The 25,122-nt window shown below is 39.4% G+C and overlaps 2 protein-coding genes and 1 non-coding gene across 11 annotated transcripts; 2 read left to right on the top strand and 1 right to left on the bottom strand.

The window, feature by feature from the left end:
* Window positions 1–11: 11 nt before the first annotated feature.
* Window positions 12–6,206, top strand: EXO5 (exonuclease 5). Of its 5 annotated transcripts, none has more exons than XM_046019106.1 (2): window positions 12–29; window positions 4,735–6,206. In XM_046019106.1, exon 2 carries the CDS (start codon window positions 4,755–4,757, stop codon window positions 5,868–5,870), a length of 1,116 nt encoding a protein of 371 aa, XP_045875062.1. In that variant the 5' UTR covers window positions 12–29; window positions 4,735–4,754; the 3' UTR covers window positions 5,871–6,206. The 5 variants fall into 5 exon arrangements, with proteins under 5 accessions (XP_045875062.1, XP_045875030.1, XP_045875038.1 ...); XM_046019074.1 differs by lacking the exon at window positions 12–29 and adding an exon at window positions 110–428; XM_046019082.1 differs by lacking the exon at window positions 12–29 and adding an exon at window positions 706–840.
* On the top strand, window positions 17–25,122 carry ZNF684 (zinc finger protein 684). Of its 5 annotated transcripts, none has more exons than XM_046019159.1 (5): window positions 17–29; window positions 15,310–15,348; window positions 19,269–19,395; window positions 19,732–19,827; window positions 23,791–25,122. In XM_046019159.1, exons 2-5 carry the CDS (start codon window positions 15,334–15,336, stop codon window positions 24,690–24,692), a joined length of 1,140 nt encoding a protein of 379 aa, XP_045875115.1. In that variant the 5' UTR covers window positions 17–29; window positions 15,310–15,333; the 3' UTR covers window positions 24,693–25,122. The 5 variants fall into 5 exon arrangements, with proteins under 5 accessions (XP_045875115.1, XP_045875095.1, XP_045875075.1 ...); XM_046019139.1 differs by lacking the exon at window positions 17–29 and adding an exon at window positions 361–428; XM_046019119.1 differs by lacking the exon at window positions 17–29 and adding an exon at window positions 849–958.
* Window positions 22,724–22,827, bottom strand: LOC123928078. Its single transcript, XR_006815600.1, has one exon. It is a non-coding gene; the product is annotated as a U6 spliceosomal RNA (small nuclear RNA).

Here is a 25,122-nt window from a genome sequence, read left to right as displayed (position 1 = left end):
CTACTCGGCTGCTCAAGCTCGGCGGGCAGGTAAGGGGCAGAGCCCGGGAGCAGTTCCGAGGCGGCGGAGGAGCAGGGAAGAGTCCGAGGTTCGGAGGCGTAGCCAAGGACAGGACAAGGCCGAGGAATGGGGGTGGGGAGCTGAGGGGATGCGGTGTGGAGCGCAGGGGTCTGTCCCCGCTGTCGCCGCGGCCCCCGGCTGGGAACGGCCCGGGCAGCGGCTTTTTTTTTTTTTTTTTTTGCTTTCGCAGGCCAGGCTTCTGGACCTTTCGCGGAGGTCCACTGGAACCGCTTGCCAAGCCGGCGACCCCTTGCTGTCATTTCCGACTCCCCCAAGACATTGTAGGGAGTGCTCAGTAAACTTTAGGGCAGGCGTGGAATTCCTGGGCCGACAGTGGTTTGGGGCTCTTGGAAAGGTCCGGGCTGAAGGTAAGCACTCTCGGAGCCCACAGGTCAGGATGTTGAGGGTGAAGGTCGTGGCAGCCCCACAGGCAGCAGGAACCCATCAGAGAAGCAAAGCCTTTCACCTGAGGTCTGCGGAGCACCTGGGCTGAGGTTTGGGGCTGGAAGAGGGACCTGATTTTGGAGCTCCTGGGGGACTTTCGTTATTTTTGACTCTTGCTTGTAGGGAGCAAAGATTGGATTAAGTAACTGTATCCGGGTTGCGGGAAAAACGAGGTCATGGAGAATTTGATCCAGGAGAGAAGCAAGCGTTACCTCGCATCTGGGATGAGCAACAGCCTGTGTCGAGTGCATCAGAGAGGAGGAAACGCCGCACTGTGAGGGACTGGTCAGGCGAGAAAGGACCAAAAGTCTCCGTTCTACCACAGCATGCGCAGAGGTGCTGATCTGGATTCTTCAATGCAGACCTGGTTTTTCAGAGCTGTTTTCTCCTCCCCTGGCCGTCATTTTAGCATTCTGCACTTCCTGGTGAGGAGAAAGATCAGCCACCTCCCAGGGTAGTAGAAGTTTCCTCTCTCCTAAAGTTTAATTTCATTTGTCAGAGGGAATAGATAGACTATCATCTCTTCCTTGGGAAGGGAAGGGAGCTCCACATTTGTTGAATGTTAGTATGTAAATAATGTTTTATCATTATTTTGGGTATCTGAGTAGGGTCAGAAGGAGTGCTCCAAAGTGTCAGTAGCTTCAGGAAAAGGAAAAACTTGCCCAAGAATATTCACAAGGCAAGAGCATTTTACTAAATACTACTGACCTAGTCAGGATAGGATTTAGAATGTAGATCCATAGGACTCCAGACTCTTGACATTTTTCTGTTTCCTGGACATTTCGTTTCATTCACTTAGCACCTAATAATTTTAACATTCCTATGTACTACCTGTATTGTTATTTTCATATTTAAAATTTTATACTTTCATTTATTTAAAAACCAGATTTGTCCTAAGAAACACTCTGTGAAATCATGATTTGCTGGAAACTCTAATAGCTTTATATTCTGAGATAAGTCTAAAAATGTTGACCTTTGTGCCATGTAAAATCATCTCATGTCAGAAAGATACAAACTTGCATTAGGGACACAGTGTACTACATCGCCTGGATTTTTTTCTGCATAGGAAAGTCCAGGCCACACATCTGAGTCTAAATTGTCCATCATCAGTGTATTGTTTTCTTCTTTTAGATGAATAATTCCATAGAGCATGCCCCCTTTTTGTGTCTTCTCTACGAAATGTTTCGTTTAACCTGTTCAGGGCTACCCTATGCTCATTATGTAAAATAAATACAAAGTCCATACCTTCCAGGAGCTTACTCTCTGGCAGTTAATACACATGAATTAATCTAAAACAGTCTAGGGCCATGCCACCCTGAACGCGCCCGATCTCGTCTGATCTCGGAAGCTAAGCAGGGTCGGGCCTGGTTAGTACTTGGATGAATTAATCTAAAACAGTACTGTTCAATAGAACTTTCTGTGTCAGGGTAATGTTCTGTATCTTTGCCTTATGATGTAGTACCCACTAGCCACATGTAGCTTTTGAGCACTTGAGATGTGCCTAATGCAACAGAAAAATGGGGTTTTAAATTTTATTTTATTTTAGCGACACCTGAGTGGCTCAGTCAGTAAAGCGGCTGCCTTCAGCTCAGGTCGAGTCCCACATGGGGCTCCCTGCTCAGTGGAGGGCCTGCTTCTCTTCCTCTGCCTCTGCCTCTGCCTGCTGCTCCCTCTGCTTGTGTTCGTTCTCTCTCTCTCTCTGTCAAATAAGTAAATAAAGTCTTAAAAATAAATAAATACATAAATACATAAATTTTATGTTATTTTAGTTAATTTAAATAGCCACATGTGGGGCACCTAGGTTGCTCAGTGGGTTAAGGTTCTGCCTTTGGCTCAGGTCGTGATCTGAGGTCATGATCTCAGAGTCCATGGGACTGAGCCCTGCATCGGGCTCTCTGCTCAGCAGGAAGCCTACTTCCCTCCCTCCCCTCTCCCTGCCTCTCTGCCTACTTGTGATCTCTGTCAAATAAGTAAATAAAATCTTAAAAAAAAAAAAAAATAGCCACATGTGGCTGATGGCTACATATTGGATAGCCCAGGTCTAAATAGTTGAAAAAAAAAAATACTTTCAAGGTCAGTTGATTTGGATTTAGTGCCATCCCACTAGGGGGGTAAAACACCCCAGGTATACATGTTAATTGCCATTTAACTTCAGTTTCTTGACAGAGGGTAGATTCTCTCCCAACTTCCAGGGACTTCATAGTCCAACTAACATTACTCATTTTGAAACAGACATCACCTAAGGCACATTTATAATTTAAGACACTTGTACAAATGTATAGATTCTGTGTTTTATTACTATTAAAGTATCTTATAAAGCAGTAACTGTATAGGATAGAAGTAGAAGTCTTCACATTGTATTACTTTTGTTCATTGCAAATAACTTTTCTTCCAGCTATATCTATGTTTCCTTTCATTAGGGACATTCAGACTATTTAAAAATGAGTTGGATACAACCATAACTAATAATACCATTTTCAGGGTATCAGTTCTTAAGCTTTTAATATGGGAATTGGTGCATTCAGTTTATTCATTGCTTATTAGATTAGCAAAAGGAAAACTTAGCTCATAGTTACCTTAGTTACCATAGTTATTTTACTGGCCAGAGTCAAATACTGGTGGACTGGTCATACCTTGATTTGTTTTGTCTTGTCTCTATGCTAAATTAGATATGTGAGGTTGGGAAGAAGGCTTAAGAAGAGTATCTTTACAAGGTAATTTGCCTAGTTTCTTAGGATTAAAAATGTTCGAGAGACAAAGCAAATCAAACATAATGTGTGGTCTTTGTTTCCCGGTTTAAAGAAAAGCTATCCAAGACATTATAGGGCAGTTGGGGAAATTTAAGTATCGATGGTAGTATTAGGGAATTATTAGTTTTGTTAGATGTGATAACAACATTGTAGTTAATGTAGGAGGAGGTCCTTATCTAGAAATGTATGCTGAAGCATTTGTATCTATAAATGATATGTTGTGACATCTACGATTTACTTTAAAATAGCCAAAGTAAAATAGCCAAAGAAAATGCACACACGAAAGATGCAAATACAGCAACATGTCAGCAATTGTTTGTCTACATGGTATGTGTATAGGTGTTCCTTGTTCTATTTCTCTGTATATATGCAGTTGTTTGCAGCAAATTTTTAAAAAGAGTCCCTGTCCCACAGTAGAATAGTGAGATCTTGGATGTAAAGCACTCAGTAGCTAGCACTCAGTAACTATGCAATAAAACATTCACTATTATAGCAGATATAGTGGTATTTTATAGCGCTTATTGATATTTTCAATCATAAGCTAATTTCTTGTGGAAGGAAAAAATAAACCTAGTGGGAAACACCAATTTCTGTGAAGTTAGGAGGGTAATTTACAAAGTCTGTAGGGTAAAGTAGAATGCAGCAAGAGCTTTTCCTTTTTACCTTTTCCTTGATATATCTCAAATTTAAAAAGCCACTGATTTCCGCATGTTCCTGTGAACATCCTCTCTCATTACTTCATGTCGTTAATCTGTGTGTGAGCAGATCTATTTGTATTTATCTATACTTAATCTTTGAATTTTGCCATATTGTATTTCTGAGAGCTACATTAAAAAAGAGCTGATTTTTCTCAAAGAACAGTTTCTAATTGAGTTTCCTAGTCAAGGACTTTGTATCGAAGGAATCATAGAAGTGAATATGGTTTTACCAACATTACCCCAACATTTACAAAGATCTGTACTCACTTAAAATAATGAAATAATGTCCCAAGTCAGTAGAATTTTGCAGCAGAAAAGGCAAACCTCAAATCTCCTCTTTTTTTTTTTTAAGATTTTATTTATTTATTTGACAGATCACAAGTAGGCAGAGAGGCAGGCAGAGAGAGGCAGGTGGGAAGCAGACTCCTTGCTGAGCAGAGAGCCTGATGTGGGGCTTGATCCCAGGACCCTGAGATCAGGACCTGAGCCGAAGGCAGAGACTTAACCCACTGAGCCACCCAGGCGCCCCCTCAAATGTCCTCTTAAATGAAGAAATTGAGGCCAAGGCAACTCTGTTACATTACTAATTGATCATAAATAGATAGGCTTCTATTACTGAATACTACATCTGAAACTAATGATGTACTATGTGTTGGCTAATTGAATTTAAATTTAAAAAAGGCTTCTTTAAAGAATGTAAATAGTCATGGTTCTTTTAACCTATTAGAATTTGACAGTGTTTCAGAGAAATTACTTGTTTGGATAATACATTTCTTTAACAGGATATGCAGGGCTTTGTGCCATGGCAGAGACTGGGGAAGAGGTGTCAGCAGAGGCCTCAGGGTTCTCAGACATGAGTGACTCAGAGTTTCTAGAGTATCTGGATCTGGAAGATACTCAAGAGTCAAGTGCTTCACTTAGCAAGCCTGGCCCTTCTTCTGAACTCCCTGGGAAGGATAGCAAGCTCATAAGCCTACCAACGTGGAAAAGAAAATTGGATGGCTCATCACCTATGGAGCGATTCCACCTTAAATATTTGTATGTCACTGACCTGTCTACTCAGGACTGGTGTGAACAGCAAATGGTATATGAGAAGGAGCTTCCTGGTTTCTTGGCTCCTGAGAAGGCAGCTGTTTTGGACACTGGTGCCAGTATCCACCTAGCTAGAGAACTAGAAGTTCACGATCTTGTGACTCTCTCCATCACTACTAAAGAAGATGCTTGGGCAGTTAAATTTCTGAATATATTATCAATGATTCCTGTCTTGCAGTCAGAGGGACGTGTCAGAGAGTTTCCAGTGTTTGGAGAAGTGGCCGGTGTGCTGCTCGTTGGAGTAATTGATGAGCTGCACTATACAGCCAAGGGGGAGCTGGAACTGGCTGAACTGAAGACACGCAGGCGCCCTATGCTCCCTCTGGAAGCTCAGAAAAAAAAAGACTGTTTTCAAGTCAGCCTGTATAAATATATCTTTGATGCCATGGTTCAAGGGAAAGTGACCAGCGCTAGTCTAATCCACCATACAAAATTATGTCCAGACAAGCCACTGGGACCATCAGTGCTGAAGCACGCCTGTCAGGGAGGCTTCTCTGTGAAGTCCCTGGGCGACCTCATGGAGTTGGTCTTCTTGTCTCTAACCCTGTCTGACCTCCCAGTTATTGATATCCTGAAGATTGAATATATCCACCAAGAGACTGCCACTGTGCTGGGTACAGAGGTGGTGGCCTTTGAAGAGAAGGAGGTGAAAAGCAAAGTGCAGCACTATATGGCCTACTGGATGGGCCACCGAGAGCCTCAAGGGGTTGATGTGGAGGAGGCTTGGAAATGCCGGACATGCAGCTATGCAGATATCTGTGAGTGGAGGAAGGGCGGTGGGATGCCCAGCTCCATTCTAGAGCCCCAGGCCAAAAAAGTGAAATGAACAGAAGGGCATGCCTTCTTCAGGAACTTTGATCCTTCCTGCTCCAAATGTACTCAGCAGAATGAAAGAGGACCAGTCTTTGAGCTTGGCTTTCATGGAGAATGTTCTTTGGTTCTTTTCATATTTCCTCAAATTCTAACCACTCAAATCATTCAGAGGTGAGTGGGAGGAACCTCGGATCATATGATCTCTGGAACTGTGCTGCGAATTGCCAAGAAGACACTTGCTCAGCGTGGCTGGAGCAAAAGGTATCTTTCAGCAATCATTGCTTTCCTAAGAAGATTCTAAAGTTTCTATTAAGTCTCTTCCCCTTTTTTTCTAGGTCAAGGCTTTTTACATTTTATATAATAAAATGAAATGCTATCCAGGTCAGTTGAACTGATTTTTTTTTTTTATAATCTGAATCATTCAGAGATGACCTCTATAAAGAGTTGTGCATATGTAATTCAAGCCTTTAAGTACATAACATAAACATATCTCTGAAGCAGAATTAGTGGAATGAACACACCAAGAATTTAAAATAAGCATGATAAATAGCTGAAAGAAATAAGGGAAAACGAAGCAGGAGAGGAGATCATTAAAAAATGAAAACATTAGATATAAAAAATAGAATATATGAAGTAACATGTAACATTCACACCTAACTATACCACTCCTAGGGGTAGGCCAAGAGAAGCTCTCACACATTTGAGGAAGAGTATACTTTCTAGTACTTTCACAATAGCAAAACCTAAACCTAGAAAGTATCCAGGTGCCCATCATCAGAAGAGTGTTGGTAATGTATAACAGCCAAAAGAAATGAGCCGCAATGACATGCAACATGGGTGACTCTTAGCACGATATTAAGTGAAAAGATAAGTCCCCAAAGCTTACATACAGTATGGTGCCCTTCTTATAAAGGGAGAATCAAAAAAATTAAAAACATTTTAAGGAAAATGTGAAAATAGTGGAGCGGAATCTCCATGTATTTAAGAAGGCAGTAGAACCCTTAATTGCAAACATCAGCAAAGAGGCCAGAGGAAAGAATGATATGGATATCATCCAGAAGGAAAAGGCTTGTTTATGCAAACACTGCCAGAGAATTTGCATACTTAGATGGAAGGGGGAGAAGAGTTGGCAGGGGTGGGGTTTCCATATGAACTAGAAGGCCATGAACCAGCAGAATGATGAATATTGTAAATGTGACTCCAAGTTCTACATGAACTGGTAAAACCTGGACATTTTTTGGAGTCATGGTAGATTACCTCTGGAGGTGTTCCAAGCTACACATAAAATTTTCTTATGGACAATGGGAATCTTGTGATAAGAAATCTTTTCTCATTTACTGAGTGAGTGTTATGTGCCAGGCATTGTGCTAAACACTTTCATGATTAAATCTATATATCCATTATTATCCCTGATGAGGGATTTGAGGCTTTGGAGGCTTCCAAAACTTGTCCGAGATCCTATAGTTTGAAAATGGGAGACTCCAGGCCAGATATGTCTGACGGCAGTGCTTATTAAGCTCTTAACCATTATGCCATTGAGTATTTCTTGCTGTTGTTAAGCCTCCTAACTGTATCTTATTCTAGGCCCTAGGAAGTTTGGACTGGGGCATAGTTAATAAACTGGACTTTATAGGATAAACAGTATTAAGCTAACAGTCTTCAAGAAAGCAGCTTGCTCAGGGGCGCCTGGGTGGCTCAGTGGGTTAAGCCGCTGCCTTCGGCTCAGGTCATGATCTCGGGGTCCTGGGATCGAGTCCCGCATTGGGCTCTCTGCTCAGCAGGGAGCCTGCTTCCCTCTCTCTCTCTGCCTGCCTCTCTGCCTACTTGTGATCTGTGTCTGTCAAATAAATAAATAAAATCTTTAAAAAAAAAAAAGCAGCTTGCTCAGAGTTCTGTTGGCATCATTTTTAGTTATACTAGAAGTTTTAAAAAGAGGAAAAGGAAAAATCAGTTGGTTTCAGACAATGACTGTCAGAATTCAGTAGTTCCGTAATTCAGTGATACCCTGAGCTCTCAAATCCTTATGTTAACATCTTGTCATCGTTTTATGGTCTCTCACAAGATAAGTTGAGACATCTGTAGGGATCACCCAAGGATCACTGATGCTGTTCTCTACAGCAAATGCTTCCCTGGTTTGCAGCCTCCACATGGCTAATAATGTCATCTCTCCCTTGGAAATTCTGCTCAAAGTTATCAACTCTAAATTATGTACCTCTTGGATATTTGTTCCATGAGTGGGTAAATGAAAAGAGACATAACACAAAGCTCTTTCTTGATTATTTAAAAATTTGCTTCCTGGGCCAGAGAAGAGGTTGAATATTTTAATTAGGACTAGATCCAACTGTTTATAGTAGAAATTGCCAAAACAAAGTGTTAAACAAAACAGAAATTTATTTCTCTTATGACAAAGAACCCTAAATATAGTTAGTCTAGGTCTGATGTAGCACTCCACGGTGTCAGGAACCTAAGTTCCCCTCTCTTGTTTCTCTAACATCAACAGGTATCTTCCTACTTAATAGTAGGAATAAAATTTAAAAATTATTTATTTTAGAGTGAGAGTGAGTGGGGGAGGGGCAGAGAGAGAGATAGAGAAGAAGGCTTTCCACTGAGTAGGAAGCCAGACACAGGTATCAATCCCAAGATCCTGGGATCATGACCTAAGCCGAAGGCAGATGATCAACTGTTGGAGCCGTCCAGGTGCCCCAACTTTACTATTGTTTTAAATTGCACTATTCAATAAGCTGGGAAGCTGAGTATCTGTTATTTATTGGTAATTTGTATTTCCTCTAAGAATTAACTGCTTATATTCGTTGCCCCTTTTTTTAAAAAATTTTATTTATTTATTTGACAGACAGAGATGACAAGCAGGCAGAGAGGCAGGCAGAGAGAGGGAGGGGAAGCAGGCTCCCTGCTGAGCAGAGACCCCGAAGTGGGGCTTGATCCCAGGACCCTGGGATCATGACCTGAGCCGAAAGCAGAGGCTTTAACCCACTGAGCCACACAGGCGCCCCTCATTGCCCATTTTTAATGAGGATTTTAATCTTCTAAAATAATTCTTAAAAGCCAGCATATTGCATGTCTTTTAATTTCCTCTGTGGTGGATTTTTCCAATTAAATAATACATGCTCATTTTAAGACACATTAAAACAAAAAGAAGAAAGTACTTCCACTAATATATTTTCAACCATTGCTGTATTTATTGCTTCTCTGGGTATTGCTTCTCTATTTTCTCTTTCTGGAAACTGTTGCATGTATTTCTATTATATACACTTCCTGATTCTAATTTTTTTCATTATTTTATTCTCTGTCATTTTCTTTAAATACTGAGATGATTTTTGTGCTTTTCTTCGACTGCTCAACTTAGAAAGATTTCTTTGCTTAGTATTCCAATATTCTCTTCTGCAGTGCCTGTTATGTGTTAAATTTCCTTGACTTGCCTTTTACATCTGTTATCTTCTCATATTTCACTCTTTTTGTTTTCCATCTTTACATTGTAAGACTTCTTTGACCTGGTTATCTAGTTAACTGAGATCCTAGCATTTTCCCACTCTTCTGCTATTGGCAGAAGCTATTCTGCAGTGGCTAGTGGCCATTGAAGTATTTTGTCCAGTGATTTTATTTTTCATTCCCATACCCAACTTTGCTGTTCTCTGATTTTCCCCTCTTTCCACACAGGAAATAAGTATTAGTGTAGCAAGTGTGGTAAATGCTTCAGTAAGTATTGAGCTCATTAGAAAGGTCACAGAGAAATCTTATAAGTCTGATTAACATGTTGGGGATTCAAACAGAGCATAGATCTTTGCTATAATGAGAGAATTCACACAGGGAAGAAATTAGAAATGTGATACATATGGTAAATGCTTCAGCTGTAACATAATTTTTCATGTTCTCCTGAAAAGGAAAAAAAAAAAGGTGAGGGGTGCAGAAAAGATTCAGTGCTAACTCAAATTTTCATATTCATCAGAAAATCCATATGGTTAGAAACCTGTGACAAGAGCCTCAGGTAGAATATAGGTTTTCAAGTTCTTCAGAGAGATTACATAGGAGAAAGGCCCTCTAAATGTGTGAAGAGAGGTAAAGGTTTTAGTGATAACTCAAAACTTCACATCCATCAGAGTGCAGGCAGGAGAAGAACCCAATAAGTATGTTGTGCATGGTAAGAGCTTCAGCCAAAATGCAAATCTTCATGTACATCAGAGTCCACACTGGAGAAAGACCTTATACATGTGATAATTGTTGTTCTAAAAGGGAAGTTCATGTTGATACAGGTCTACTTCAAGAAACAGAAAAATCTGAAACAAATAACTTTACACCTAAAGGAGATAGAAAAGGAAGAATAAGCAAAACCCAAATTTAGAAGAATAAAGGACCTAAGGGCAGAAATGAATGAAATAGAGATTAAAAAATAGCAAAGATCACGGAAATGAAAAACTGGTTCTTTGAAAAGATAAATATAATTGATAAACCTCTACACAGACTCATCAAGAAAAAAAAGAGAGCCAAAATAAAACCAGAAATGAAAAAGAAGTTATAACTGACAGTACAGAAATACAAAGGATCATAAGAGACTTACCAAGAACAATTATATGCCAACAAATTGGAAAACCTAGAAGAAATGGATAAATTCTGGGTGCCTGGGTGGCTCAGTGGGTTAAGCCTCTGACTCCAGCTCGGGTCATGATCTCAGGGTCCTCGGATTGAGCCCCACATTGGGGCTCTGCTCAGCAGGGAGCCTGCTTCCTCTCTCTGCCTGCCTGCCTACTTGTGATCTCTCTCTCTGTCAAATAAATACATGAAATCTTAAAAAAAAAAAAAAAAGAAATGGATAAATTCCTAGGAACATACAACTTTCCAAAACTGATTCATGAAGAAATAGAAAATCTGAATAGACCAATACAAGTGATGAAATCGAATCAGTATTTTTACCCCCCACCCCGGAAAAAAACCCCAAAATTCTAGGACCAGATAGCTTCATAGGTGAAATCTACCAAACATTTAAAGACAAGTTAGTACTTCTCCTTTTCAGGTTATTCCAAAAAATTGAAGAGGAAGGAACATTTCCAAACTCATGAGGCCAACAAGTACATGAATACATGCTCAACATCAGAAATCATCAGAGAAATGCAAATCAAAACCACAATGAGATCACCTCACACCTGTGGATTAGATATTATTAAAAGAATAAATAACAGGTGTTGGCAAGAATGCAGAGAAAATGGAAACTTTATACACCATTGGTGGGAATGTAAAGTGGTGCAGCCACAATGGAAAACAGTATGGAGATTAGTCAAAAATTAAGAATAGAACTACCATGGGGCGCCTGGGTGGCTCAGTGGGTTAAAGCCTCTGCCTTTCGCTCAGGTCATGATCCCAGGGTCCTGGGATCGAGCCCCGCATCGGGCTCTCTGCTTGGCAGGGAGCCTGCTTCCTCCTCTCTCTCTCTCTGCCTGCCTCTCTCCCTACTTGTGATCTCTATCTGTCAAATAAATAAAGAAATAAATCTTAAAAAAAAAAAAAGAATAGAACTACCATGTGATCCAGCAATACTACATCTGGGTACTTAACTGAAACAAAAACCAAAACACAAACACCAGTTTAAAGAGACACATGCACCCCACGATTCACTGCAGCATTGTTTACAATAGCCAAGATACGGAAGCAACCTAAGTGCCCAACAGGTGAATGGATAAAGAAAATGTAGTGTGTGCATGTGTACACACACACACACACACACACACAGAAATATGGAATATTTGTCATTAAAAAGAATGAAATATTACCATTTGTGACAACGTGAATAGGCCTAGACAGTATTATGCTAAGTTAAATCAGTCAGAGAAAGACAAATACCATATGATTTCACTTAAATGTGGAATCTGAAAAACAAAACAAATGAGCTGTGCTTGCTTCGGCAGCACATATACATGAGATCACAAACAAATGAGCAAATAAACAAATGAGCAAATGAGCAAATAGAACAAAACAAATGAGCAAATAAAATAGAACAGAAACAGATTCATAGTTATGGAAAACAAACAAGTTCCATGACATATTTATGGAGATAAAACTATAGACATGCCTGGTCCTCTCCCCAACTTCAGATGCCAATCACAAGTCCAGGTTGTCACCTGTGCTTTTGACCTAATGGCTATAGACTGGAGGTTCCAACAACCCCTCCTTGGGTTTGACCAATTTGCCAGGCAGCTTATAGAACTTGGAGAAACAACTTTATTTTCTAGATTACCAGTTTATTAGAAAAGGATATATAACTCAGGAACAGCCAAATGGAAGAGATGCATAAGGCAAAGTATGGGAAAGGGGTAAAGAGCTTCCATGCCCTTTCTGGGTCATCACTCTCCCTGTACCTCCATGTATTCACCAACCCAGAAAGTCTCTGAATCCCATCCTTTGAGTTCTTATGGAGACTTCATTACATAGGCATGATTGATTAAATTAATGGTCACTGGCAATAGATTCAACCATCAGCCTCTCTCCCCTCCTCAGAAGTAAGGGAGTTGGGACTGAAAGCTCCAACCCTCTAACCATATGGTTGGTTCTCCTGGTAGCCAGCCCCCATCCTTAGGTACAGTCCAAAAGCACTTCATTAATATAACAAAGGACACCATTATCATTTAGGAAATTCCAAGAGCTTTAGGAACTCTGTGCCAGATATGGGGTTGAGGATTAAATATATATTTCTTATTATGGGTCACAATATCACAAAAACAGAAATGTGTGCTTTCATAGAACATATATACAATGAGACAAAGAGAAAGGAAAAGGAATAAAAGAAATAAAGGATGTTAAAATATGAAAAGTGTATTAGAATCAATGTAATACAGTATTTCTTTTCTTTCCTCAAACCTCCAATACATTTTCCTTATCTTCTTTTTCTACTCATCTTTAAAAAACCAAACTTTTTAAAGTAGTTTATATTTGCTTTCTATGCTTCCTCTCTTCCCATTCTTTCATCCCAGTCTTATCAAATTCCTATCAAATTTAATCAAACTTCTTCCACTACGCCAAAATGGCATGTTTTCACAGCTTCCACAATGCTAAATCCAATGATCAAATTCTTAGTTATCATCCTACTTCTCATTAGCATAAAAATACTGTGAATCATTCTCCACGTCTTGAAACATTTTCTTCCCTTGATTTTGCACATCTAAACTCTTCTGCATTTAAGTCTGTCTCACTCATTATCTCTTACTCTTCTTTCTTGGGTCCTCCTCATCTCCTTTGTTGGGACCTAAGCTGGCGCATTGCTAGAAGAAACTGAACTAAGGGTAGATTATTATCGTACACTTCTGATTTAGACTTTCCAGTTTTTTTTTTTTAAGATTTTATTTATTTATTTGACAGAGATCACATGTAGGCAGAGAGGCAGGCAGAGAGAGAGGAAGGGAAACAGGCTCCCCACGGAGCAGAGAGCCTGATACGGAGCCTGATCCCAGGACCCTGGGATCATGACCTGAGCCGAAGGCAGAGGCTTTAACCCACTGAGCCACCCAGGCGCCCCTAGATTTTCCAGTTCTTAAAAATCCTGATGTCTTTTATATTTTTTAATGAAGATATATACACCTCTCTTTTATAAATGGGCGCAGCTCTCAGGGAAGCCACAGAGATACCAACCCAGGAATCTCCCCCAAAGAGGCCGAGGCTTCCGACGCCTTCCGGAAACGAGCCCCACAGGCCTTATGGGAAATGTAGTCCCCTATGAATAGCCTGCATCGCGGAGGGACCTGGGAACCTGGGCGTCAGTTACTTCCGCACACGCGCAGTGGGTCGCCAGCCGGTATTCCGTAATCTTCCAACCTGCGCCGAATGAACTGAGAGCGCGGTTTTCGCCCGAGTCTTTAAGAGAGCTCTGTAACCTGATCTCTTATAAGCAAAGCTGGGAGCTTGGCGGTGAAAGGCTGGCAGGTATGGCTCCACGGAGCCTGGGGACGTTAAGGGACGGGCGGGACCAGTTTATTGGCTTACCCAACGGAAGATCAAACTTCACAACCCCTACGTGCGGTGATTTAGTTTTTGGGTGTGTGAGTCCTGTCCGATTCTGGAGTAGTTCAGAGAGAGCAAGAGAAGGGTCTGACTACTGCTCAGTGGGTTCCCAGATTCCGTGGGGCTGGGCAGGCTCGGTTTGCATTGCTGCTCTTGTAGGAGATCACTGTGTAGGAGTATGTGCATCAGCTGTACCTTTCCTGGTTACAAGAACACCATTGGCCCTTCCAGAGCCTGCAAAAGGTAATATTAAACCATTCAAAGGGAAGAAAGCGTTTCTAGAGAAACTGCTGTGCTCTCTTTTTAGTGTATTTTCACAACAATAATCTGAAGTAAGTATTCTCTCCATTTTGCATGTGAATTAACTGAAGCTGAGAGGGGGGTTGTGTTACTTGCTTTAGACTGACGGCTTAGAAAGTGGAAGAGCTGAGATTCAAACCCAGATGAGTTTTCACCAAATTTTCTTCCTTCTCTTTCTCCTCCTCCTCTTTCTCCTCTTCTTCTTCTGAGTATAGTTGACACACAGTGTTATATTAGTTTCAGATGTACAACTTAGTGATTTGACAAGTGTATGCATTATGCCGATTTCACAAGTGTGATTGCCATTTTTACCCCTTATATGACAATTACAGTATCATTGAGAGTATTCCTTATGCTGTGCTCCAAATTCTTTTTTTTTTTTGCAAGATAGCATCCTATGAAAAAAACAAAGAGTTGAATTTATTCTCCTTTTGAAATATTTGAGCAGTGACTGAGTAAATTTCGATTTGTAGTCTTTTTTTTTTTTTTTTTTTAAAGGGTCTCTGTTGAAACTGCAGATCTTCCAGGGAAGACTGTAAATAAAGCTGTGAGTCCCCTTTGCATATTTTAGCCTTTCTATGGCCAGCTTTGCTGGTTGGAATTTTTAAAAACCGATATTGGGCTCATAGGAGATGGTGAATTTCGAGAGAGAGAGAGAAAGGCTGATTTAGACTTTAAACTGAAGGGTGCTCCAGCTTAAAAAAAAAAAAAAATCCTGGGTCCAACCTTCTCAAGAAAACCCAGCCCAGTTTGAGTTCTCTTATCCCAGCTTCAGAACAGAGATTCCAGAGAGTTTTAGAGACCAGACTTTTAGTTAGTCTTTTAATTCATTTACATTTTCTTAGGATAAATTTTGGGAGAAAAAAATGTCACTGATTCAAAGATTAACAACTTGCTGTTAGATCAGTAGGACAGAAATGTACAACATACTTGTCTAACCTTCATATATTCATCACAGAACCACCAGTAGAGTTTGGTGCTTATAAAATATGGATTTTTTTGACATCTTCTAGAATCATTCTCCCACTGGGTGACATTTACTGAAGCTGGAATGTGAGTCCTTCTGTTCTGATAGTGCTTCTTTTCTTTTCTACATTGCTTCTTGGTTTTTTATACCTTTCTATTCTTTTTTCCCATTTTTACATTCATAGATCTCTGTGTAAGAGCTGCAGAAAATGATCAACTTCCAGGTAAGGTATCCATTTATTCAGTCATTTAAATCTCTCAAAAATCCATATGAAAAGGAAATGTATAGACAGGGAAAATGTGGATTGAATAGATCAAGTCCAAAAAAAATTTAGAAAATTGTTAAGTTGATATCCAGGTCACAGGGTCTGCACATAGTTGAGAATAAATTTGAGCTGCATATGTGTACCCAGTCCTTGTAGCAATCATAGAAAATGGCTAGCCAGCCAGTTTAAGTATTGGTATTATCTGTGAGGATGAAGCAAAACAATTCCTCAGATAAATAAAGATATTCCTGATTCAATTTCTCTGGGAAAAAAAATGGATTTTCATAGAGATAATGTTAGAAATAACATTCACAGCAACAACCCTGTGATAAATATAACATCACATTTCCTATGACTTTCTTAGAGTGTTTCCCATAGTAAATAGAGAACATAGTGCCAGTAAGCAGCACTATATGATCTCAATTTGTAAGTTCAGGTACATAGCCTTTCTAATATTCTTCTGTAACCATAAGTAAACTTTGTACCCTTTTCCAGAGTCTCTTGGTGCTCCTGAGCATTTTCTCTTCCATGTGAATTTTAGAATCAACTTGTCGGACTCTATAAAGGAGTATATAAGATGTTTTAATTGTGATTGCAGTATAGTTTTACACTGATTTGTAGAGAATTCCTAACTTCAATAATGTATTCTGTGTTCAGTTTTTCTTATTGAACACAGAATACATTATTCTTCTTTACATTTTTTAAAAGATTTTATTTATTTATTTGACAGAGAGAGATCACAAATAGGCAGAACAGCAGGCAGAGAGAGAGGGGGAAGCAGGCTCCCTACTGAGCAGAGAGCCTGATGCAGGGCTCAATCCCAGGACCCTGAGATCATGACCTGAGCTGAAGGCAGAGGCTTAACCCACTGAGCCACCCACGCTCCCCCCTTCTTTACATTTTTATAGGTTTATTATTATAATTCTTGTACATTTCTTGTAATGTTTATTCTTGCATATGGTTTAGGTTACTCTTGAGAATGGGATGGATCTTTTCTCATTATATTTTCTAATTGGCTATTTTGGTGTTTGGGAAATACGCATTTATCTATTTGACTTTATGTCAACTTACAGGACTCTTATTAAGTGCAAGAATTTTTTAGTTGGTTTTTAGATTTTCTAGGTAGACAGTCATATATTCTTCAAATGGAGTTTTATGCCTTACTGGTCAATATGTATGTCTTCGTTTTTTTTCTTGTCTTATTGCGATGGACAGGATTGCTAGGAACGATAATTTTCAATGTAATTACTAGCCAATATCTTTTTTGTTCCAGTTTTAATGGAATGGTTCCAGTGTTTCATTGTTTCCTCTTGTATTTTAGTAGATAGTGGGGTTTTTTGGTTTTTTGGTTTTGTTTTGTTTTTAATCAAGTTAAAGATTTTTAGCTTGTTAAAATTGCTTTCACAAGTTGGAAACTTTTTCCCTTATGTGTTTTTTAAAATACCTGTTGATAAAATAATATATTTTGTCATCTTTAGTACCGCAGTTTAGAGAATTTCTAATACACTTTTTAATACCGAACTATCTATGCATTCATAGGACAAACCCTAGCTAGTCTCCTAACTTTTTAAGGGGCCAGATAGTAAATATTTTAGTCTTGGAAGCCATACAGACTCTGTGCAACTATTCAACTCTGACTTTGCAGGTGAAGTAAATGAATGGGTGTAAATGTTCCAGTAACAGCTGGCCAATGTATGGGTTGTAGTTTGCTGACCCCTGTTCTCTATGGTCTTACCTATCTCTTTGTGATATGTATGTAACTACATGCTTTTTAAATTTCAGCTTAAGTTAGTTAACCATGATTTTGGCCTTATGGTTGAGAGGATATATTTTATCATGTAAAAAAGAGTCCTTTTTTTCTATTTAATTATGGTCATGTGAGTCTGACATGTTAACCTTCTAACCTATATTTTTACTTTGTTGTGTCTAATATATTGTAAGATCTCTGAGACCAGTAATATCTTTAGTCCTTTTTGTATCACTAGTACAGTGTCTGGTAGGTCCTTATTAAACATTTTATGAGTGAGTGAATGAAGGACATATTAGCAATATTTTAAATAATTTTATTGAGACATAATTCAGGTATTACAGATTGACCCATTTAAAATATATACAACTCAGTGGTCTTCAGTCTATTCACTGAAACCATCTCCATTATTAACTTTGGAATATTTTCATTACCTCGAAAGAAATCCCATATTAGCAGTCATTCCCCATTCCTCTCATCTCACAGCCCTGATTTCTTTTCTGTGTCTATGGATTTGCCTTTTCTGAACATTTAATGTAGCTAAGACAAGACAGTGTGTGATTTTCTTTGACTAGCTTCTTTCACCTTTTTCAAGGGTCATCAATGTTAGATGTATGCCAAAAAATATTGCATTATATGGATATAACTCATTTTGTTTATCCATCTATTCATCAGCTAATGGATACTTATATTGTTTTCACTCTTGGATGAATACTTCTTGTGAAGATTTGTGTATAGGTTTTTATGTGGGCATATATTTTCAGTTTTCTTAGGTATATACTTAGGAGGAATTGCTGGGTCATATGGTACATTTCAAGGAACTGTAAAACTGTTTTCCATAGTTGTTGCATCATTTTACAACCCCAGTAGCAATATATGAGAGTTCCAGTTTTTCCGCATTCTTTTCACTTCTTGTCATTGTCTATCTTTGATTTTAACCATCCTAGTGGGTGTGAAGTGATATCTCATTTAGTTTTTATTTGTATTTACTAATGCTGTTGATCATCTTTTTGTGGCTTAGGGACCATGTGTGTCTTTGGAGAAAGCATCTCCAAATCCTTTGTCCATTTTTAAGTTGGGTTGTCTTTTTATTGTTGTGTTGTAAGAGTTCTTTTTATATTCTAGATACAAGTTTCTTATCAAAGTATATGATTTGCACATATTTTATCCCATTCTGTGGGTTGTCTTTCATTTTCTTTCTTTTTTTTTAATTAATTAATTTATTTATTTTTTCAGCGTAACAGTATTCATTGTTTTTGCACAACACCCAGTGCTCCATGCAATACGTGCCCTCCCTATTACCCACCACCTGGTTCCCCCAGCCTCCCACCCCTGCCCCTTCAAAACCCTCAGGTTGTTTTTCAGAGTCCATAGTCTCTTATGGTTTGCCTCATTTTCTTTCTTTTAAAAAAAAAAGATTTTATTTATTTACTTGACAGAGAGAGACACAGCAAGAGAGGGAACGCAAGCAGGGGGAGTGGGAGAGGGAGAAGCAGGCTTCCTGCCAAGCAGGGAGTCTGAAGCGGGACTCGATCCCAGGACCCCAGGACCGTGACCTGAGCTGAAGGCAGACGCTTAGTGACTGAACCACCCAGGCACCCCGTCTTTCATTTGCTTGATGGTGTCCTTTGAAGCACAGAATTTAAATTTTGATGATTTCCATTTTATCTATTTTGTTCCTTTGGTCACTTACCCTTCCTGTCATATCTAAGAAACCACTACCTAATCCAAGGTCAGAAAGAGTTAATTCTATGAATTCTAAGAATTTTATAGTTTTAGCTCTTGCATTTAGGTCTCTGATCCATTTTTAGTTCATTTTTCCATATGATATGAGGTGTTTGTGTGTGTGAAGGGAGTCCAGCTCATTTTTTTGCATGTGGATGTTTAGCTGTCACAACACCATTTGTTAAAAAGACTATTCTTTACCCAATTGAACTGTCCTGACACTAGTGAATTTTTTAATGTGATTTTTGTTTCTATCACAAAATACAATTCTGAGTCAAGCATACCGTAGTTATACTTTCTGAAAACTCAACAATGAATATGATACGATCTTAAGAGGCTGCCATGATTCTCTTGCAAGTCCCCACATGATGCACACTTTAGTTTGAAGATGAATGTGCTGTTACAGGGATCCATGACATTCCAGGATGTGGCTGTGGACTTCACCCCAGAGGAGTGGCAGCTGCTTGACTGTGATCAGAGAACCTTGTATTGGGATGTGATGTTGGAGAACTTTAGAAACCTCATCTCAGTGGGTAAGGACAGGGGGTGGTGACTCCTCAGTGGAACTAAGAATATACTCCTAGTGCCCTTCCTCTAGGACTTGTGGAAGCTGTGGACGTTCTGAAGCATTCCTAAGTTTGGCACTGAACGTTAGCGATCACAGATTCTTCATCCCCTTTGAGATGACGCATAAACAGATAGAGTGTTTATGCTTCTGGCTCCCAGGTGGAGGAGAAGGGTCTTTTTTGTTCTAAAGCCTGTCTGTCATCCTTTCCAGGCCCTGAGACTCAAGGAGGCAGACTGAATTGTGAAGTAGTCATTTGTCTCTAGCGCTTTGTCTCCAGTTCTGTGTTGTTTCCCATGAACAGGGGGCCCCGGTACCAAAACAAAAGGGATCTTCAAGGCAGAGCAAGGACAAGAGCCATGGCTGGGGGAGGGAGAGAACCCACGCTGGTGCTGTCCAGGTGAGTGAAAGAAAACCAGGCAGATGGGAGTCTTTGGAGTTGAGATTTCAGTTGGTCAGTGAGGGACAGGTAGCTTGGAAGCAGGTCTTTGAGGAAGGCCTTCTTAAAAGCCACACAGCTTTGGCAGTGACTGGGTCCCCTTGACATAACATCGTCGGATCCCCAGATGACACCTTGACTCCCTGTGCTCGCAGAGCTGCTCTTTCTCTTTGCTCAGCTTTTGTCTGGAGGGAGGTCCCTCTCTTCTCTGCCCTGGCTCCCTGCACTGCCTGTTCCATGGAGGCCATTGCTTTGTGCTCTTAATTCCTAAAATCTTCATTCTCCTTTTATCATCAATGTGAGCACACATCTTTTCCATATATCTAGTTCTTATAAGGTGGTCAGATTGTGGGGATTTAAAGTCTTACTCCACCAATCACTGTCTAACCTAATTATTTTGTAGCACAACTTTATTTATAAAACAGATATAATATTAATCCTCACTTGAACTTTCTTTTAAAGATCATATGAGTTAATCCACATAAAATCTTTCAAATAGTTGACATATAGTATGTGTTCAGTATATGTTGGTTGTTTTTATTTCAAAACTTTTAGTAACATGCTCTTTCTAATTATTTCCCCTTTTCAAAAAAACCTCTTCCTTTTCTTGGAGCATATACTCACCTGTGCATCCCACCTTGCTCATCTTTAGTCTCACTGCTAACTGGCAGTATTAACCTTGTAGTGCAGCTCTCTGCTTCACTTGGTAATACTGACATCATTTGGAAATTTCCCAGCTGCCTTTGAGTTGGTTCCTCACTAATCCATCCTCACCCTCACTTACTGCTTCTCCACCATTGCTGCGTGCCTTCTCGTCCACCTTCTTCTTGTTCTGTCATAGCAACTCCTTCAGAAACCGCATCCCTCTGAAGAACTAATGTGATTTTCTTTGTCCTATCTGTGGCATCTGCGTGGCTCCCAACTCCCCACCCCCATTTTCCCAATTCCCCATTCCCATTTTCCCAACTCCCCATTCCCATTTTCCCAACTCCCCATTCCCATTTTCCCAACTCCCCGTTCTCCAGCTCCCCATCTCCCCCACCTGGCCTCCATCTCTGTTTTCTCATAGTAACCACTATGTCGCATTCTTCAGCCTTCACCTTTCTGCTTACATTGTAATAAAAGATAATGGCTGGCTGCTTGGTGCTTGGCCTTCTCCACATCACTGTGGTAAGCAGCTTAGCTTTTTTCTCTCAAGAGCCTCTCCTTAAATACTATTATGACTTATTACCTGTGATTTCAACTATTAGTTCCTCCAAGGCTGATTTAAAATAAAATTTTCTTTTTCCACAGAGCCCATAAAAGACTTCAAATGATTGAGACACAAATTAAGTGTATTTTTAGATCCCCTAGGACCCCAAATTCTAATGGCATAATGAATGACATAATGAACCAAGTGAATTTGACCGCCCAATACTGTGTCTAGGCTGTTCGTGATTCTATATTGCCAATTTCATCCTATTTTCTGGTTTATCTTAGATGTTCCTGCAAGATGTATCCAAATCATTACATTTTCCTTGTCACTCTCCTAACAGATAAACACAGATTATTTCTTCATAACTTGTACTGTGATATTTAAAAGGCTTTTAAGGCCTTCTTTAATGTGATCCATTTTATTTGCCCAGAATGGTCCATCTTTTCCCCATGCTGTGGCAGTTGGGCTCTTTAGTGAACTTTGTACATGATTTTCTTCTGTGCCTCAGTTCTTTGGAAGCTGATGTGCTCTGCCTAGCTAAGCCCAGCATGCCAGTAAATCTGAATTCAGTTCTTCTCCTCTTTCATGGTAACTCCAGCCTAGTTGATCTCTACCTTCTGAGAACCGCCATCCTAGCTCTCCTATGACTCTACCGTGAAAACTTGATATATTCTCTTAGTTTTTTTTTTTTTTTAACCCTGTGGCTTATAAAGCATATTTTCTTATGATAATGCCCTGAAGAGAAAGTCCTATACCATTTTTTGTTTTTACACCATTGCTGAGCACACAATGGATATTTAATGAACATTTTGTTAATTCACTGCTGTAAAGTCAGGCATTGTGGGAGGTGTTTCTTATTCTTTCAGTGAGGCTTTTTTATGTTTTCCTGAGAAAGATTCAAAGAAAGCAGAAAACAAAAACAAAAAACAAAAAACAACCCATTGCCATTTTTTCGGGTGTGTAAAAGGCAAAACAACCATATAAAACATTTTAAAGTTTTAAGAGTGTGGAATATCTGTTCAGTGCACAGTAACATTGCTGTTCTAGTTAATTGTCAGAATGAATGGTTTTGGGGAGCAGTGGTGACTATCTTGGAAATACAGAGAAAATGGAGCTTAAAGTTAAAAGTATAGAAAGATTAGAGGAGTCTTTTTTTGAGATCATGGAACAATGGTTCTTCCCTAAAGAATATCTAAGGACTAGATAGGATGAGGGGGGATGAGGTAGGGGATGTTGAGGTGTGGAAGGGACATGAGCAAAATATTGTAGTTATTTAGAGTCTAGAATTCTTGGAACAGAAGGTATTTGTTCAGGACGAGAAGAATGTGTGCTTAGATACCATGAGTGAATTCATTATAATGTATAGTTTTGTTTACCAGGCTGAGTGCCTTGGATTTTTCAGTTTGTTTACTGCTAGTTGAGGTAACACAGGATACTGCTTCCCATTAGTTGAAGTAGAAAGGGAAAAAGACAGAAACTCCGATCCCTATAAAGAGATGTGTACTAATGGCTATAGCCCAGTACTCAGGGCAGCTCCACAGAGAAGAATGAGGCATGAAGGAAGAATTTGGGGTGTGGTACTAACTTTCCACAAGGAGGGAAACTTGGGAGTGGGAATATAACCCCCTCTCCCGAGTTTTCTTTCTTTTTTTTTTTTTTTTTTTAAATATGGAACGCTTCACGAATTTGCGTGTCATCCTTGCGCAGGGGCCATGCTAATCTTCTCTGTATCGTTCCAATTTTAGTATATGCGCTAAAGCAATCTCTGCACCCAGTATGGGGCTCGAACTCACAACCTTGAGATCAAGAGCCTCATGTTCTTCTGAGCCAGCAGGTGGCTCCCCCCCTTTAATGGAGAAATGGGTTGGAGATTTTAGGATTTTGAGGATAGGAATGAAAAAAATGTGACTTCAGGATTTTAAAAACTTTTTAAAAGTTTTAGAGTTTAAAGTTTAAAGACTTCACCAGCTTTCTGGGGATTAAATTTTTAGGTAGATTGAAAGAAAATGTAAAAACAGTAGTTGTCAAATACAAATATAACAAATGGTCATATATAGGGCTTCGCCCTATAAAAAAAAGAAATGCAGCCAGAATACAAGCAATAGCAAACGGGCAGAATCTGTGGCTGGGCTTACAAGAACATGGGAGAATATATCCCAGCTGTGGTAGCTGCAGGCCCGTCTCACCTGTGATATGAATGAAGTTAGAGGACTGGACACCTAAGAATGTTCCTGAAGGCAACTGCCATTGTGCCAGGTGATTAAGAAGAAAAAGAGATGTGAATGAGGGAAACAGGGAGCTCTTCCACAAGGGTAACCTAGAACTAGAGTAGTGGGGACTCTAGACCTGCCATCTCCAGGTCTAGTTTTTCCCCTGATATGTTCCCTTAGCTCCCTAGTCTCTTGTTCCTTGGGTCACCTCATCCATTGGTCATATCTCCTCAGTGGGCTCTCTTCATGTGATGTAACTATGCCTCCATGTCTGTACCCTGTTTAGTGTAACTTGTGCCTATTTCACGGTCTTTTCATAGGTCCCAAGTTAAGCCATCTATTCTCATTAATGTCATTCATCTGCTCCCATTTCCTCTTCAGCAGTTTTATTCTTAAAGCTCAGGAGCAAAGCAAATATAGGATTGTTTCAGAATTAGATACTGGATTTGAAATAATGTTTCTTTCTATAACTGGTATGGAAAAAATTAACTAGACATGTTTTATTGTACTCCTTTTTAGAAGCTGATTGCCTACTTGATGAATCAGAGAAGCACCAGGAAAGCAAAGACAATTTTTTGAATTCAGTTTTGTTCACATTCAATAAAATTCTGACTATGGACAGACTCCATGGTTATAACATGAGCACAAGTCTTAATCCTACAAGAAAAAAACCATATAAATGTAAATTATATGGGAAGAGTTTGCAACCTACTTTAGACTTACTTAGTTACGATAGATGTTATACTGGAAAAAACTCATATGAATGCACTGAATGTGGGAAAGCCTTCAAAAAGAAATTTCATTTCATTAGACATGAAAAAAATCATACAAGAAAAAAACCCTTTGAATGCAGTGACTGTGGGAAAGCCTATAGCAGGAAGGCACACCTTGCAACTCATCAGAAAATCCATAACGGAGAGAGAACCTTTGTGTGCAATGACTGTGGGAAAGCATTTATGCATAAAGCACAGCTGGTGGTCCATCAGAGACTCCACACGGGAGAGAAACCGTACGAATGCCCTCAGTGCGGGAAGTCGTTCACTTGGAACTCCTCCTTTACCCAGCATGTGAAATCGCATACACTTGAGAACTCATTTGAATGTAAGGAATGTGGGAAAACCTTCAGGTATAGCTCTTCCCTTTATAAACATTCTCGATTTCATACAGGAGAGAAACCCTACCAATGTATTGTATGTGGCAAAGCCTTTGGTAACACCTCTGTGCTTGTTACACATCAAAGAATTCATACAGGAGAGAAACCATATGGGTGCATTGAATGTGGCAAAGCCTTCATCAAGAAGTCACATCTGCTTAGACATCAGATAACTCATACAGGAGAGAAGCCCTATGAATGTAACAGATGTGGGAAAGCCTTTTCCCAGAAGTCAAATCTTATCGTACATCAGAAAATTCATACATAATATTCATGTTGAATACGACAAAGCCTTAAATATTAGATAAATCTTATTAAAACAGAATTCATGCGGAGAAATCCACCAATTTGAATGGATTTGGAAGAGTCAATTCCCACAAAAAAGAATCAATGCCATCATGTTTTGGAAGTGATAATAAAATTTTTACAGAAAAAGGTCACAGAAAACATTGATTTATAAATAAACAGCGCTTAGAAAGTAAGCATAAATTAGTCAAGGAATCAGTGAAAATTATACTTATCTCTGATTTTTATTTTTATAACATTATAGAATTATGCAAGTGTGAGTATAAATGTTTTTTACATTAAATTATATCAAGATGAGGTACCTATCATTTTTTCTTCCAATCCTAACAACATGCAAGTGAAAAAAATGTGGTTTAATATGAAATATGCATTTCAGTAATATTTTTATCCAT

The sequence above is a fragment of the Meles meles genome, chromosome 1 (genome assembly GCF_922984935.1).
Source record: "Meles meles chromosome 1, mMelMel3.1 paternal haplotype, whole genome shotgun sequence".
Classification (NCBI taxonomy): Eukaryota; Metazoa; Chordata; class Mammalia; order Carnivora; family Mustelidae; genus Meles; species Meles meles.
This window is presented reverse-complemented; position numbering and strand designations above follow the sequence as displayed.

What these genes read in the sequence shown, in the direction of transcription:
- ZNF684 (XM_046019159.1), top strand. An exon ending in TAGAAACCTCATCTCAGTGG is followed by an intron (nt 19,396 to 19,731) that starts GTAAGGACAGGG and finishes TCCCATGAACAG; the next exon opens with GGGGCCCCGGTACCAAAACA. An exon ending in CCCACGCTGGTGCTGTCCAG is followed by an intron (nt 19,828 to 23,790) that starts GTGAGTGAAAGA and finishes ACTCCTTTTTAG; the next exon opens with AAGCTGATTGCCTACTTGAT.
- EXO5 (XM_046019074.1), top strand. Translation starts at nt 149, where the DNA reads ATGCGGTGTGGAGCGCAGGGGTCTGTCCCCGCTGTCGCCGCGGCCCCC. An exon ending in TGGAAAGGTCCGGGCTGAAG is followed by an intron (nt 429 to 4,734) that starts GTAAGCACTCTC and finishes TTTCTTTAACAG; the next exon opens with GATATGCAGGGCTTTGTGCC.